This window comes from Columba livia, chromosome 25, assembly GCF_036013475.1.
Source record: "Columba livia isolate bColLiv1 breed racing homer chromosome 25, bColLiv1.pat.W.v2, whole genome shotgun sequence".
Lineage (NCBI taxonomy): Eukaryota > Metazoa > Chordata > Aves > Columbiformes > Columbidae > Columba > Columba livia.
Genome location: NC_088626.1, coordinates 401,984 through 418,755, shown reverse-complemented (window position 1 = coordinate 418,755; position 16,772 = coordinate 401,984). Strand labels below are relative to the sequence as shown.

Sequence of the window (16,772 nt, the reverse complement as noted above, 5' to 3'; positions counted from 1 at the left end):
TCACCAAGCTCCCGGCACCGCTGCCGGTACCGAGCGCGGAGGGGCCCGGGGAAGGGGCTTCACCCCGAGAGCGGACACAGAGCTGGTGGGTGAGACCGCCTGGGACAGCCAGGGAGACACCAGCCCCAGCTGGCGCCGGTCACCCCTTGTCACCACAGCCCACACCTCCCATCGCTGCTCCCAGACCAGCCCGGGGCGGGGGACTCTGTGCGGTGTCACAACAGGTCCCCTCGGGTGTGACAACGCGACCACATGGGGATGGACGGTTCCTGCCGGACGTGAACCGCACGGGCAGGGCTGTGCCCGTCCCCGTCAGAGCTGGGACTGACCCGGGATGACACCAGCGGTTCCCGTTTTACGCAGAGAGGTGGGAAAGGCCGGGGGGCACAGGGGTCTGCGAACCAGCCGCGTCCCACCGCCCGCAGCACCTGAGGGCAGCCGTGGCCGGCGGGCAGAAAAGGGCACGGCTGAAATAAATCCTAAAAAACATACCCAAATAGCACAGATCTCAAATTATTTATTTTTAACATTCCTTTTTAAATACATGTCTATGAGTGCCCTCACTTTAGAAATGGTGCAGACACAAGTATCCTGTTCTCAGAACAGAAATCAGCGGGGTGGGCATCCTCAGCACAAGACGCTCAACGCTGCCGGCAGCGGAGCGGGCTGTACAACCCCCAGCACAAACCCCCCACGCGACAGTCCCAGTCCTCCTCCATTGCAGAACAATAAATACAGCCCAAATCCCAGGAAATTAGGTGATGGTTGTCACAGTACTTAAAGTTCCCACATTTGTAATTATACATGAGGTTTATAACACTTAATTTTACAGGTGCTTGCTACCTTTTTCCTCCAAATCGTTCAATTTGTTGCCATAATCACTTTGAACTGAAGCTGAATTTTTTCCAGTGTGGAGGTAGCCTGAAGCTTGTTGTTCCTATTGCAGAGGCAGAGAGGAATCTGCGTGCCCTAAAGCTTGCCCATTTGCTGACTGTATTGGCTACTCCAGTAAAATGCAGTACACTTCACTATAAGCTTTAATTAGCCCATATCCTTGGATCATCACTACCGCAACACCAACACACAGAACCGGTGATGAGGGCGGAAGCGGGAGGAGTGCCGCTGGGGAAGGGCCGGGGCCGGGGTTTGGAGAAGGAAACACGGAGCAGAAAGTCGGTGATCTTTGCGTTCTCGTTGTCAGAGCCTGCAGGCACTTACTGGTCAGCGGCCATGGGTGTGAAAGCTCCGGACAGCGCTCAGAAGGAAGACGGGTTTTACCGAAGTGCTGGTTCAGGCTGGTGAAGCCGGGCTCGTCTGCTTCTCTCATGCAAAATTATTTAATAGCTCGGCTTAAGGAGCTTTCCAGGTCACGTCCGTGCACGCTGGGCTGTGTCAGACTCGGCTGATTTGTACTGCCCCTCTTATCAGCCGTGCTCCACTGCCCCCCGAGTGGCATCACCAGCAAAGAGCATCTCATCTCGCCTTTTAGCCCTATTCTGTGCGCTTTTAGCTGGGCGGTGACTCTGGATTCCTCTGGCCAGCCGAGGCAGCACACCCGTCCTCCTTCTGCCCCTTTTCCTACTGACCCGGCGCAGCAACGCAGCACAAACCGGCCCGTCCTCAGCGGGGGCCGGGGCTCCGGGTGCGGGAGCCGTCTGGCCGCACCAAGCTCCAGGACGCTGGCCCTTCCGAACCTCAGAACTTGGGGTGAGAGGGAAACCTTTTGTTTCTTTTTAAATTAACGTTGCCTTTTACCGAGATCCATTTTAATGCATCACCACACTTAATGAACTAAAACTCTGCATTAGGAAGTGACTCATACGCGAGGGAAGCCATCGAGACAGCACTCCCGGTGATTTAAGATGCGTGATCCGAGCCGGACGCGGGCCAGAGCTGTCGGGAGGTGCCGCTGCTCCGCGCGGGAGCACGAAGGACTCACCATGGCACAGTCCGTCCGAGGGCGCCGCTCACCCCGGCACCGCATCCTCACGTTCCTGGCACCAGCAAAGTGGCTTTTCCATTATTTAATGCCGTGCACCTGCTAGACTCTGCATTCCCTAACAAAGATAATAATTTCCTCATTAAAAGGAGCTATTGAATCGATAGCACAGAGCTGTGAGCGAATCGAGGTCATTTGTCTCTGAAGACCAGCTCTAGTCTCACTAAAAAGTGCGTGTGAGCGGGACTTTACAGAAGATGATTTTCTGAACCAGCTTTTCACCATCTCTCTCTTTCTGGATGGCAAGCCTTGCTCTATTTCTGAACACCAGCTGCCTCCAGGCCTCTGACAATCCCCTTCCAGCCCTGGGGTGCTGATCTCGCCTCCCGAGCAGCATCTTCCAGCAGCCCCACCTGCACGGGGCGCAGGGCACGGGGTGCAGGGCACAGGGGCGCATGGCACAGGGTGCAGGGCACGGGGTGCAGGGCATGGGGCACAGGGCACAGGGCATGGGGGCGCAAGGCACGGGGCGCAGGGCACGGGGGCACAGCCGCCGGGCTCCCCGGGCAGCACAGCCCCAGGCCGGGCCGGGCGAGCCGCGGCTCCGCCACCGGTCCCAGACACAGTGAGTGCCAAGAGCTGCCACGTCCAGGAAAAAGAAGCCAAGGTCAGCCTGTGTATTGTTACCTCGAGCTGGCAAGGTGCAAAACAGCTGCTTTTGTATTTTCACCATAACATTATTGCAATTATTACAGGCTACAGCGATGCGGTAAGAGGCAGGCTGCCAAACTGCCACATTTCTTGATTCAAGCAATTTCTTAACACATTAACTTGTAGGAGGTTTTGTGCTTTGGAGACTAAAACCTCATTTCCAGGAGTGAGAAAAATCACAAAATATGGGCCTAACTAAATGCCTAAAGGATTGTTTAAAATATTGCTAGGCTGTCTGATGAAATAAAGGCTTTCTACAAGAATTCAGCGTGTACTCACAAAGAACCAGTGTTGTCAAATACTAAATTTGAACTCATTCAGTTATTTACATTTACTATGATAACAACTATGATTATATAAATGGATTGAGGCTCTGGAGTGAAACATCCAGCCCACGCCTTCGCTTGGTCTCATTCCTGCAGCCACTTTCTCTACAGCGAAGCTCAGGGGGTTTTTCCTACGCCGCACGGTTCCTTTTGTCCCGCAGAGGCTGAGTGGGCGGCTGCCGAGGCTGCAGACCGATTTCAGATCCGCAGCCTCCTTTCTTTTCTCCTGGAGCCGGCGTGATTGAAAACCCTAATTCCGCGCTGCCTCCCGCTCGCAGCGCTGAGAGGCTCCTCTTTCAAAATATTGTCACTCAATGTTTCTGCAGCGTTTACACGAGCGGTGCCTGTTCCGGTCCCCCGCCGCGCGCCTGCTGCTGGCACTCGCACGGCACCGGGGACGCTCGGGGGGACCCGCGGTGGCTTCCCCGGAGCAGCAGGAGGTACGAGCAGGGGACCTCGTTTCCTGCTGCAGGAGCTCCCCCCCTGCTCCTCGGTGGGGTCAGCACAGGAGCTTTGTTGGCAGAGGACAATGGAGAAAAAACCAAACATATCTATCCCTGCTCCCCTAAACACCATTTACTGTCTGCGCCCTTTGATCCCAGATTGGACGAGCATGCTCAGAATGTCGTGATGCCAAACCCGCCCTTGGACGAGGCTGCTGCCGTGTCCCCAGCAGCACCCAGCACCCCGGCCGGCGGGTCTCGCCAGTGACAGCAGCCATGGGCTCGGGCTGGCGGGGATGCGCTTTGTCCTCTGCATTTCTGTTCCTTGTGTCCCACTTCCTTAGTTTCTCTTTCTGTCTCTCCCCTTTCGGCCCTGGCTTCTCCCTCCAGTCCATTCTCCTGCCGAGACGGGGGCGTCCCTGCCCCCGGCTGACGGAGCCAACACCTGCAGCCGCGGTGAAACGCCCAGCCCTGGCAGTGCCAGCTCATTACTGGCGTTCTGCTGGTTCTGCTGGGGCAGCCGCAGCCGCGCCGGGAGCGGGTCAGCCGTTCGCTGTTCCACAGGTCAGAAAAGCCCAGCAAAATGTGATACTTACACTCACTTGGAGCTGCCACAGCAAACACAAAATCCTGCCCTGCTCTCCTGCTAAGTGATCCTTGCTCTAAAGAAAAATAAATTAACGAACACGTCCATATGAGCTATTAAGAGAAAAATAAAGGCAGAGATAAAGAGGCAGAGAATGGTAGATCCTAAAACATGTGTTTTCCTCAATTTCGTTCCTCATACAATAGCTGCAGTTTCTTTCTTCCCTCAGACTGGCAAGATCAGCTTGACAACCATCTCATCAACAGCAGCGTGTAATAACATCTCGTCGCTATTAATATGCAAATTGAAATGCACACACTGATTAAAAACCTATTAGCCAAAGGCTGTCAGAGCCCGGCAGCGGGCGACGAGGCTCGGCCAGCGCCGTGGATGATCGGCCACCGAACGGGGTCCCCCGTCCCACAGACCTGCCGCGGATCCGGAGGGCTCCCCGGGACCCCTCGTGCGGGAGAGGAGCCCAAAGGGACCCAGGCAAGTGCAGAACGCTGCCAGCACGGCCAGGAGGACCCAGACCTTCGCATACATCATCTGAGGATTAGGAAAGGTGGTTTTAAAGGTCAGGACTTGCTAATTAAGTTGATGCAATATGAACTTGAAAACAAGAAAGTACCACTTACATACTAGGAGCGTTCTTCTCCCGTGATTAATTTCTTCATGTTAAGCAGCGTGTCTCAGGGCAGAGTCACTTCACACACTGTTGCCATAGAGCTCTATTGCTGAGCACAAGCAGCCAGTTACAACACATGTATTATTTGTGCTGTATTATGTCTGAGCATAAAACACTACAGAAAAGTGAGGGTCTCACCTCCGAAACATCCCCCAAGACATCGCACCAGAGCCGAGGAACGCTGCCGGCACGTGCGACAGCTCCAGCGAAACGTGTCGGGAAGGTGACAGTTCGGGCGTCAGCGATCACAGCTCCCGCTGCCCCCGGCGCCAGCAGCGCCCGCCAGCGCTGCCCCCGGGAGCGCGTGCGTGCCGCGGCACGACCCGGCTGACAGCTGCTGAGCTGGACTCATGCCTTGTACAGAATTTTAAGCTGGGAAAACATTTGGCCAGAACAGACAAAATTAGGTTCTGTAACAAATAGATGTTCTGCATGTTTGGGGGCTTTTTAAAATGAAGAAAATATATGCAAGTGTTTTCACGCTTCAGTTTAAAGTAACCGTGGGACGCAACGCCTCCGTTTTCAAGGATCTCTGATATACCTGCACCGGATCTATCCGCACTCAGCCTGGGGCGCCGCAGCAGCCCCGGCAGCGGCGCAGAGCGTGCGATCCGCAGGCGCTTCTGCAGGGAGCGGCAGCTGCCCTCTGGGACATTTGTCTTTTTATGTCTTGCTTTGAAGGCCTAATGAACTTAGGAAGAGCAAGAGATAGAAGGATTTCGGGCCCAAAGCCTGGCTGACTGGACCAGGACAGCATTGGCAACAAATGCGAATGTGCACTGATTTAGTTGAGAAGTTTGCGTTTGAGAAGGGATGGAGCAGGGGATGTGACGGGGCAGCTCCTGCCCACCCCACGTGCCACCAGCTCACCGGGGCTGTGGGACGTGGGACCGTCCCGGCAGGGCAGGACAAACACCCAGGGCAGGACAAACAGCCACGTACGGGCCGAGCCACCCCGCTCGGTGCAGCAGCGCCAGAGCTGCCGACACGCCTGCCCAGGGAAAGCACTCGTGTTTGTGCTGTCATTAATTTGCTGCAATTAGCTCGCAGTGATCACTTGAGCACACAAGTCAGGTATTTTTCCTGCACCCTGGGTGCAGCTGGGGGGGGATGCACAGGCTGTGGGAAGAACCGGGGGAAGGAGGCTCTAACAGAGCCGCGCACGCACGAGGGATGTGCCCTATTTCCGTAAATCATTCTCCCTGTAAAGAGCCAGTTTAGCTTCAGAAACACTGGTGTCTTGTCATTACCCAAAACACAATAAATGAAACAGCCCCACAGCTATGAAACTAAGGAGATGCCTACCCAGCTGTGAACAACCCATTCTCCTCCACACATGAAAGGCATTGATGCAAGAGCACAAATTAACCATACAGAGCGTCTTCAGTGTCTTTTACTGTCCCCAGAGAGTAAACAATCGGATTCTGCAGCACATCTGACCCTTCCCTCCACCAGACGGAGGCGCAAGCACAGCCCGGGGCACAGCTCCTGCGAGCCCCGGCCGCCTCTGGGTGCGCGTGAGCAGGGTCTGTGTTCCCACGCGGTTCAGATCCCCTCAGCGAGGACACGAGCTGCCGCCGCCGCGGTCAGAGCGGAGCCCCGCGCGGCGGCTCCGTGTGCAGGCACCTCCCTCCGCCTGAGCTTCCGCACGGGGAGGCTGGAGGTGCAGGAGCGCCGGGCGCTGCCGCAGCGCGGCCGGGATGCGAACAGCGCAGGCACTGCGGACGGCAGCGCGCGCGAAGAGGGGCACCAGTTACCCCGCTTGTGTGTAAAACATCTCTAAACGCATAACATGGAATCAGCAAAAGTCAGTGAAGAGGTGAGAGGGACGAGGTTTGCGATGAGCTCTGTAGGTTCCCACTCTCCTCCCCAGCAATATTACGGAGCAAGGTGGAGGGAAATATCACATTTGCATCACACCTGTGGTTTTCCAGGTGACACGCTCATCTGAACCACTCAACACCAAAACGCAGAGCGATACACTTTGGTTTATTAAGGTGAAGAGAAGCAGACGGAGGACACAGATTAATCACCTATGTAGGATTTGATCGCACAGACCTGCAGGCCATGGTGGCGAGCTGGGGGTTCAGTGAACAGCTCCCGATGCAGAGCCAGGAGCAGCAGGTCACTGCTCTCCCGCGAGATGCTGCAGAAGCGGATTTGCACCTTGCTGGGGCTCCCGGGAAATGAACTGGTGGATGCGGACGCATTGCTGCTCCTTCCAGAGACACCAGAGCCTGCGGGCAGTGCTCAGGAAGGAGATGTCAAAGCCTGTTATTGCAGAGATGCAGGAGCAGGGCAATGGCCACAGTCTCAGAAGACTTGTGCTACCACACATACAAAACCAGCGAGATTGCTCTTTAAAAAGTGGTGCTTCATCTGTAGCAGCATTCACAAGGCAGGTTCTCAGCATGCAAAGTGCCCTCACCCAGTGTGTGTAGCAGGGCACCGCGAGGTTTGGTTTGCATCGCTCACAGTCCCTGCGTGAAACCGGATCCTGTTTATTGCAGCAATTTGCATTGCGGTGGGTCAGGTAAGAAACCTGGTCTCTTTGTGCTGACTGCAGTAGAAAACCTACAATCTCCGTGAGCTCCCTCTCTGCAGTGGGCAGAGTTACTTGTGTCCCTGGCCTCCCCAAAGCCCGGGAGAAACACACACCTTCCCTGTAGCCGAGCACCCCGCGCACCGGGACCCCGCCGGGCTCTGCACAAACACTGTTCCTCCTGGACCACGAAAAGTGCTTTTCAGGCCTTTTTTTCTCCCTCCAAATCCCTTAGTGTTTTTCTCCCCGTGAGCAAGGACCCTCCAGCCACGGTCCCGGCCATGGGGCCCCTGTGGAGCCATCAGCGGGACCCCAGCGAGGGGGGCAGCCAGGGACGCCAGGCACCGGGGGTCCCCAACACGTCCCTCTCCGAACGCTCCCTGTCCCGCTGAGTGCCCCGGCTGCCGCACCGTGGACACGGCTGCAGCACACTGCGCGTCCTGCTGCATTTAAAGCCTTTGGGCCCGACCTGTGCCGGTGGTGCCACCGGCAGGGCTGCCGCCCCAGAGCACCGGAATCTCCGTCCCCGGGGGATTCTGCCCCAATGCGACACTCACCGGTGCGGCAGCGCTGGTACCGCGGTGTGGAGCCCGGACGCTGGCGAGGGCTCACGCTGCCACGACTCCCGGGCTGCGGCAAGGGCGGCGCTGGGGACACGCGGTGATTCAGCCTTGGTGTCCTCAAAACAGCCTCTGCACGCCGCCTCACCGCTGTCCCCATCGCCAGTCCCTGCAGCTGCAAACGTCACCAACCCGGCAACTGCGGCCACTGCGGCAGTTCGGTCCCGCCGTCCTTCCCACAGCTCTCCGGGGGGCTGCCTGCTCAGGGACGATGGCTGATCAGGACGATGGCTGCTCCGGGACGATGGCTGCCTGGGGACAATGGCTGATCAGGACGATGGCTGATGGGGGACAATGGCTGATCAGGACGATGGCTGATTGGGGACGATGGCTGCTCTGGGACAATGGCTGACTGGGGACAATTGCTGCTCCAGGACGATGGCTGATTGTGGATGATACAATGGCTGCTCCAGGACAATGGCTGCTCTGGTGACGATGGCTGATCAGGGACGATGGCTGCTCCGGGATGATATGATGGCTGCTTGGGGCCGATGGCTGCTCCAGAGACAACGGCTGCACCGCTGGACAACGGCCGCCTGCTCCAGGCTCACATCTGGCATTGAGTTTGCATCAGCAAAGATGATAAAGCCAAGAGCTTCCATCCAGCCTGTAGGAATCCTACTGGTAGGAAAAGGGGTTTACACTCGCATTGAGTTCTCTTTGCCCACCGAACCGTTTGTTTCTCTGAAGACAAAGAGGAAAGGAAAAGAATTCATCCGTTATGCAATCCCTGTGATTCATTTTTTGCTGCTCTCGCTGTGTTGACAGAACCCATGCTGGAGAAGGTGAAGAAGTGTGTTTATTTCTGGTTGAAGAGTGATTACATCACTACCATGGAAAACGTGATAGAATAATTTTATACTCTTGGGAGAGATCTAAGAATAAATATGAAAAAGTAAAATATTCTGTTTCCACCGTCTCTGAAGATGAGTGACGATTAGGTGCTGTATTTACAGGATAGTTATCGTACTCTAGACTCTGTGCTGAATAAATATTATCTTGAAAGGGTAAAAAAATCCATTGAAATAGTTTAACTCACCACAAAATTAAAAAAAAAAAAATCCATGTATTTGTCCAAGCGGAGGTTAATTACACGTTAGTTATCGAATCCACGCAGGATCGCTGCCCGAGACAGCACCAGTCCCTCCCGCAGCCCAGCAGCGTCCGCGGGGGCTCCTCGCCTCGGCTGCCCAGCCTCTACTGGTTCTTCAGGCTGCAGGAGAGAAACGGAGCAGAGGTGACTCCCCCGGCGCCCCGGGACCCCCCGCTCGCAGCCGGTGACTCTGCACCCCAGGATCCCCCCGCTCACAGCCAATGCCTCTGCACCCCAGGATCCCCCCGCTCACAGCCGGTGACTCTGCACCCCAGGATCCCCCCGCTCACAGCCGGTGACTCTGCACCCCAGGATCCCCCGCTCACAGCCAATGCCTCTGCACCCCAGGATCCCCCGCTCACAGCCAATGCCTCTGCACCCCAGGATCCCCCCGCTCACAGCCGGTGACTCTGCACCCCAGGATCCCCCGCTCACAGCCAATGCCTCTGCACCCCAGGATCCCCCGCTCACAGCCAATGCCTCTGCACCCCAGGATCCCCCCGCTCACAGCCAATGACTCTGCACCCCAGGATCCCCCCGCTCACAGCCAATGCCTCTGCACCCCAGGATCCCCCCGCCCACAGCCGGTGACTCTGCACCCCAGGATCCCCCGCTCACAGCCAATGCCTCTGCACCCCTGGGATCCCCCGCTCACAGCCGGTGACTCTGCACCCCAGGATCCCCCCGCTCACAGCCAATGCCTCTGCACCCCAGGATCCCCCCGCTCGCAGCCAATGCCTCTGCACCCCTGGGATCCCCCGCTCACAGCCGGTGACTCTGCACCCCAGGATCCCCCCGCTCACAGCCAATGCCTCTGCACCCCAGGATCCCCCCGCTCGCAGCTGGTGACTCTGCACCCCAGGATCCCCCCGCTCACAGCCAATGCCTCTGCACCCCAGGATCCCCCCGCTAACAGCCGGTGACTCTGCACCCCAGGATCCCCCGCTCACAGCCAATGCCTCTGCACCCCAGGATCCCCCCGCTCACAGCCGGTGACTCTGCACCCCAGGATCCCCCGCTCACAGCCAATGACTCTGCACCCCAGGATCCCCCGCTCACAGCCAATGACTCTGCACCCCAGGATCCCCCCGCTCAAAGCCAATGCCTCTGCACCCCAGGAACCCCCTGCTCACAGCCAATGACTCTGCACCCCTGGATCCCCCCGCTCACAGCCAATGACTCTGCACCCCAGGATCCCCCGCTCACAGCCGGTGACTCTGCACCCCAGGAACCCCCTGCTCAAAGCCAATGCCTCTGCACCCCAGGAACCCCCTGCTCACAGCCAATGACTCTGCACCCCTGGATCCCCCCGCTCACAGCCAATGACTCTGCACCCCAGGATCCCCCGCTCACAGCCAATGACTCTGCACCCCAGGATCCCCCCGCTCACAGCCAATGCCTCTGCACCCCGGGGATCCCCCCGCTCACAGCCGGTGACTCTGCACCCCAGGATCCCCCGCTCACAGCCAATGACTCTGCACCCCAGGATCCCCCGCTCACAGCCAATGACTCTGCACCCCAGGATCCCCCCGCTCAAAGCCAATGCCTCTGCACCCCAGGAACCCCCTGCTCACAGCCAATGACTCTGCACCCCTGGATCCCCCCGCTCACAGCCAATGACTCTGCACCCCAGGATCCCCCGCTCACAGCCGGTGACTCTGCACCCCAGGATCCCCCGCTCACAGCCAATGCCTCTGCACCCCGGGGATCCCCCCGCTCACAGCCAATGACTCTGCACCCCAGGATCCCCCGCTCACAGCCAATGACTCTGCACCCCAGGATCCCCCCGCTCACAGCCAATGCCTCTGCACCCCGGGGATCCCCCCGCTCACAGCCGGTGACTCTGCACCCCGGGACCCCCCGCTCACAGCCAATGACTCTGCACCCCAGGATCCCCCCGCTCACAGCTGGTGACTCTGCACCTCGGGGACCCCCCGCTCACAGCTGGTCCCTCTGCACCCCGGGACGTTCCCACCGCACCCCCAGATCCGCCCCCCGGGGCTGCACCGGGTGCTGCCCGCCGCTGCGGGGCCAGACCCGCACACGTTCTCCCGGTGACCAAAGGAAGGTACGTGAGCAACGAGGAGCCTGCAGTTCTAAAAAACACATAAGCTAGCTCCTTCTACCCAAAACACATCTGAAATTTTAAGGAGAGTTTTGTATTTTATGAAAGAAAACTGATGCAGCAATTTGAAGCAAGTGCACTTTCTTTAGGTCTTCAATTTAAATCTGTTTAATTGCTCAGCAAACCCCGCAAAACTTGCCTTGTTTTCAACTCAACGTATTTTTGGGCAGTGAGGAGTTTCTCTTCCAGCAAGAGCTGAGGAGCTCAGGTTTACGCTTGGGGACATCGGTCAACGTTTGTGCTTTACATCCAGACAATTAATCCACACACCTGGCACCACAGAACAAAGCTGCACCAGCCACTCCGGGGCTCTCAAATTATGATCAAAACTGAAGGTATCGGGGATACCTTTATTTTCACTTAGAATAAAAGGGAAGGGAGGCAATTCAATCCTATAATGAGACAAAGTATTACACACTCCCTCTTCATAGACAGTGTAATTATTCAGCTGCTTCCTGGAACTGAAATAATGACAAATTAAAATGCCTTTCAATTCCATCTGCCCTTTATAAACTCTTCATCTTCTGGCGTTATCATCGCTCTAAAGGCAGCAGCCACGATGTGCTACAGAGAGCACATGGAAACTGTTACTGCTACCAACAAACCTGCAGCCGTCAAGGTAAGAACAAAATCACTTGGCTTTGCTGTGAAGCATATGGTACAACTCAAGTATTTAATGTGATTTCCTGAACTTTATCGGACACCTTCTATCAAATGGCGCGTTCATCCTGGGGGGTGCTCGGCCTCTGGGCGCCGGGGGCTGGAAGCATCTGGGGAAACAGAGGCAACATTTTGCATCAAATCCGACAGGAACGAGGTCGGGCCGGGAGCTGCCGGAGCTCCCTCTGCCCATCTCCTGGTTTCGGCACATCGTGAACTGCCAGAGCGCCCGGAGCCGGGACGGCGGCACCGAGGGGGGGCGGAGCCACGGGACCTGTCCCCATGTTCACCACCACAGTAACCGCGGCCAGGAACCCGCTGCTGCCAGCACGGGCTGTAAACGCCTGTTCACGCTTTCTAAAATAGCCTGAATAGAACAGGGAAATGCAACCACGGGGAAGGGCGACATTTCTCCAGGCACAATATTCACAATATTTTGATTAGCGCGGATGTCTGAATAGCCAAGCAGCTTATGTCAATAATACCCTATTCCAATCAGACATCTGCGTTCTCAACCAGCAAAACCCAGAACACACCAAGAACACCCGGCAGGTGCCAAACCCGCAGCCACGTCCTCAGCAGGACGTCCAGCACCGGGTGCCCCCGACCGGGCGAGGGGCTGCGCGGAACAGCCCCAGAGAGAAACGCCCCTCCCGGCCCACGGGCGCCCTTTTGACTCGGTGCTGCACCCTCTGGTACCGTTAGACCCCTACAGAACTGATTTTAGCCCAGTGACAGCTGCGGCATGGGTCCCCTCTCTGCAAAATTCCTGACATTAATCAGAGCGCACGACTTTGAACGGGAAAGCCAGACGGGTATTAGCATCTATGAATGTGTAAATGAGTGGTTATAAAACCCCGGAATACATTTGTGAGCTCTAGATGGGGCAGAGAGGTCTGGCTGATCAAAGAGACAAAATAAAGGCAAGAAGACAAAATTCTTCTTTATGGAAGCAGGAGTCATTATCCCCATATCGTCAGACTCCTAATTACCAGGGCCGGTCCCAGCCCCCGATGGCTGCCAGCGGAACGGCGAGGCCGGCCACAGCTCTCGCCATCCGCCACGTTATCGTAGTGTTCAATGTGTTCGCAACTGGCCCAGGGATGGCACTTACATCAACTGTGGGTCTGGGCTCTGGTGCTCTGGAATCAGCGCCTCTGGTCCCTTCGTCCCCCTCAGCCCCGGACCCTGCGGAGCATCGTCCCCAAACACGGCGATGGGCGCAGTCCCCAGCCCCCGCCCCTGCTGCTGCTCCAAGGAGGGGAGAGGTTTGTGCAAACCCCTTTAACAGCCCCCAGGAGCACTTCTCTGACCCAGAGCCTGGATCTCCTCTGCGTCTTTCACACTACCCGGGACGTTAATTGTCTGTTGTTTGCTGCAAATCAGGGTGAGCAGCGAGTCTCCACCCTTCTGGTTTCCATAACCAGAGAAGGGAAGCTCTGCTTGTCTCAGCCTGGGGGGCACGGTGAGGAGCAAGGCTGGCGTGGGATTCCCCCCGTATCTGAGCCAGCCTGCCCTCCTTCCCGCAGCTCCCCAGCCGCTGCTCCAGCTGCCGCCGGTGCCCACGGGAGCTGCCAGTGCCGACCGTGGGCACCGGTGCGGGAACCGGCACCGCCGTCACCTCGCTGTGCGTCCTGCTGCCCGTCACTCTTGGGGGAGGAGGAGGGAGGGGGGGCATTAAAAACAACAAACACCACCACACCACACTCCTGTTTCTGGAAAGCAAGTCAAACAATGACTCAATCACCTCTGCACAGTTCATAAATCCCTAATTAAACGTTAGCGCTCCTCCCCACTGCAGATGTTCCAGAGTTCCAAGCCTGCTCCATGCACACAGGCGCCAGCGCCGCGTACCAGCGCCCGAGCCGGAGCTGCGCCTCCCTGAGGCGCTGGAAAGCAGCGAGTGCGCGTTCCCATCAGAGCGACGAGGAACACGGCCCGGCCGCTGCCATAAATGCACCGGATGCCGGATTCGTGACGCCTTAGGAGAAATATTCTCCTGTATCTGACTCTAGCCCCGATTCCTGACTTCACGATGGGATTGAAAAAGGACGCATTCTTCCTTTATTTTCAAATATACAGCTTAAGGTAACTGCTCTCTGGAAAAAGAACGGGAGCCAGTAGACATTGTCTTGCTTTGCACATTCATTGGCCAGAAATATAAGGACCAGCTCAATATTAGCTACCTCCTCCTGCCCTTTTACTCAACACCAAAACACCAGCCAAGACACCTTCAGCCTTCCGGCAGCACCAGCGCCTGCATGGAGCGGCAATGGAGCTCCCAGTGACATGGTGGAGCTCCCAGTACTGCGATGGAGCTCCCAGTGACATGGAGGAGCTCCCAGTATCATGATGGAGCTCCCAGTGACACGGAGGAGCTCCCAGTCCCGTGATGCAGCTCCCAGTCCCGCGATGGAGCCCCAGTCCCGCGATGGAGCCCCAGTCCCGTGATGGAGCCCCAGTCCCGCGATGGAGCCCCAGTCCCGCGATGGAGCCCCAGTCCCGTGATGCAGCCCCAGTCCCGCGATGCAGCCCCAGTCCCGCGATGGAGCCCCAGTCCCGTGATGCAGCCCCAGTCCCGTGATGGAGCCCCAGTCCCGCGATGGAGCCCCAGTCCTGCGATGCAGCCCCAGTCCTGCGATGCAGCCCCAGTCCTGCGATGGAGCCCCAGTCCCGTGATGGAGCCCCAGTCCCGTGATGGAGCCCCAGTTCGGTGATGCAGCCCCAGTCCCGCGTTGCGCTGAGCAGCAGTTGCAGGGCGGCTGCAGGGAGGGCTATTTAAAGCGGCTCTGGCAGCAGCGTGGTTGTGTGCCGCTCTCTGGAGAGCTCTCAAGAACTATAATAAACATCCACAACTTGACTCATTCCTCACACTAAAGCAGCTTTTGCGAAGACTCATCCGCCTGGTATTTTTTGGTGCCACCAGCTTCCACTCTGCCGTCACCTCCCCGCCAGCCTGACCCACAGCACAATCCTTCTCCTTCCGTGAAGTAGAATAGCTACACGAAATGCTTTGTTGCCGTGGCAACTGCAATCCGCTCGCTCCAAACCAAGGTCTAGGGACGAGGACAGTCTTGACACTGACCAACGGCAATGAGAGCAGCAAACCCGGTGGCCAAAACACTCGCCAAGGTGGTCGCCGGGTCTCCGAGGCGCTGCCACCAGCCAGCCGGGTTCTGGGACACAGCGGCGCTGGAGACCCGGCACCAGTACCTGCTCTGGATTCCAAAATTCACTTCCTTTGTATGGAAGAGGTAACTGGTAATAGAAAGCTACAAAAACCCAGTTGCAGCCCTGTCAGAACCTGTGGAGCTCGGGCTGCACGTCCCTTTGCGCTGGGACCAGCATTATAGACCATGGGGAGAACCAGCTCGGATAAAAGATACAGGTAGCCCATTCCCTCCGTCCCACTCAGAGGACAATGAAGTTGCAAAACCAGCTTTAAGCAAGGAGAGCACCATCCGGCTGCACACCAATCACAGGGTGCGCAGAGCTGCTGCGGCGCTGCGGCTCCATCGCGGCCGCGCGCTCCCGCCGGCGCTGCAGGACGCGCGCCCCACAGCAACCCGGGCGAGAACGGACAACGGAGCGAGGAAATGGAATAATCAGAGCGATTTCCCACAGAAATTGGTCAGACACACGCCTCTAATTGTCATTCCATTATTACATTTGTAACACACTTTCTTTTGAATTCATTACTTTGTTTCCTCTTGTACTGAATGCCCATGAAAATCTCTCGGGAACAGATTTAAGTCATTATGAATAAATGATAAGAGACTAAATTTAGAAAGACTGATAAGAACATTAATTTGCAAAAGAGGAAGGTCCTTAAATCATCATCTCAACTCCTACCCAGACATTCCGCTCAATCCCGAGCTCTGCAGCGAACGCACTCCTCGTTGGGCCCGCTCTCCAGCTGCAGGGCAGGAGGTTAAGCAGAAAGATCCTCAGTCTTTGCAAATTTTGGCCGAGTGAGTTGGCAGAAACCACTTGGGAAAGCAATAAATCAAAAGGCGCTATCTTTCTGCAGAGCCGTCCCAGAGTGGAGGTGACACTGCTCATGGCAGGTGGGTGCACAGTGAAAGCAGAAGGTGTGGGTGTAAACCAGGGATGCGAGCTGCTCTCCCGGCACTGACGAGAGGCAGCACATCTTTCCTGCGCGTCTCTGCTTCCCGTCCGCCAGGCTGCTCCAGTTTGGGCTGAACCCCTTTATCTTTTGGGACAACCCCAGCAGCACCAATAATGCGCACGGGGAGGGGGAGGGGGAGGACAAACGACGTCCCACCTGCTCCGGTCCTGAGCGCACCCGCACGCCCGGGCCCGGACGGGGCGTCTGGAAGATGTTCAGATGCTCCCTGAACACGCAGGACAGCGCCAACGCAAACAGCCCCAGGAATCGGGGACGGTCTAACACCAGCTGGGAAGGTCTGAGTTTATCTTGCGGTAGCTTAAGCAAAACTAGATATTCGTACTTACTGCTGGTTCTGATCCTGCCCCACCTTTCTGCCTGCCCACAAAGCCACCTGAAGTGTTTCGGTAACTAATGAACCTTTTGTATCCCTCTTCTAATCTGGGCAGTCCTGAGTGCTTCAGCCTGAAACAGTTCCCAAAGCTCACATGTAAGTGTATTAAGAGAGATTAGTTCATTAATCTGCTTTCTGTACCATGTATCTTCATCACTTCGTTTTAATAATTTGTACTAATTGGCAGAGCAGACTCCCTCCAACTCCCAAGGTTGGGTAATATATAACTGCTCTAAATCACAACATAAACCTTTCCACTGGAAAACACCTAATCCCATTACACTCCCAGTGTCTCTTCTGAGGTTTAGCACATGAAAGAAGCTGTGAACTTGGTATCATTAAGCACAAATGCCTGTGGCATCAGGACCAGACATGGTTAATGTCTTGGGTCACCGCAGCCCCTTTCGCCTTCCTGCATCCCAAAGCAGCAGGTGCTCAGTGCAAGGGGAGCAGGGGCAGCTGTGTGGGTCCCCCAGCATCCTCTGCCACGTCTCAGCGCGGAGGGACCGCAAACCC

The 16,772-nt window shown here is 56.7% G+C and overlaps 1 protein-coding gene across 14 annotated transcripts in view; it reads right to left on the bottom strand.

The window, feature by feature from the left end:
- Positions 1–16,772, bottom strand: part of ZMAT4 (zinc finger matrin-type 4) — a 101,840-nt gene that overhangs the window by 43,952 nt on the left and 41,116 nt on the right. For 3 of the 14 annotated variants that reach the window (XM_065040817.1, XM_065040814.1, XM_065040811.1), the window contains one exon: positions 498–9,068. The exons of 9 other annotated variants lie outside the window; for them this stretch is intronic. In XM_065040817.1, the coding sequence (XP_064896889.1) occupies positions 9,053–9,068 (16 nt within the window). In that variant the 3' untranslated portion in view covers positions 498–9,052. Of the gene's footprint in view, positions 1–497; positions 9,069–10,795; positions 11,844–16,772 lie in introns of those variants that run through there. 2 more of the 14 variants (XR_010467997.1, XM_065040810.1) reach the window with 2 other exon arrangements.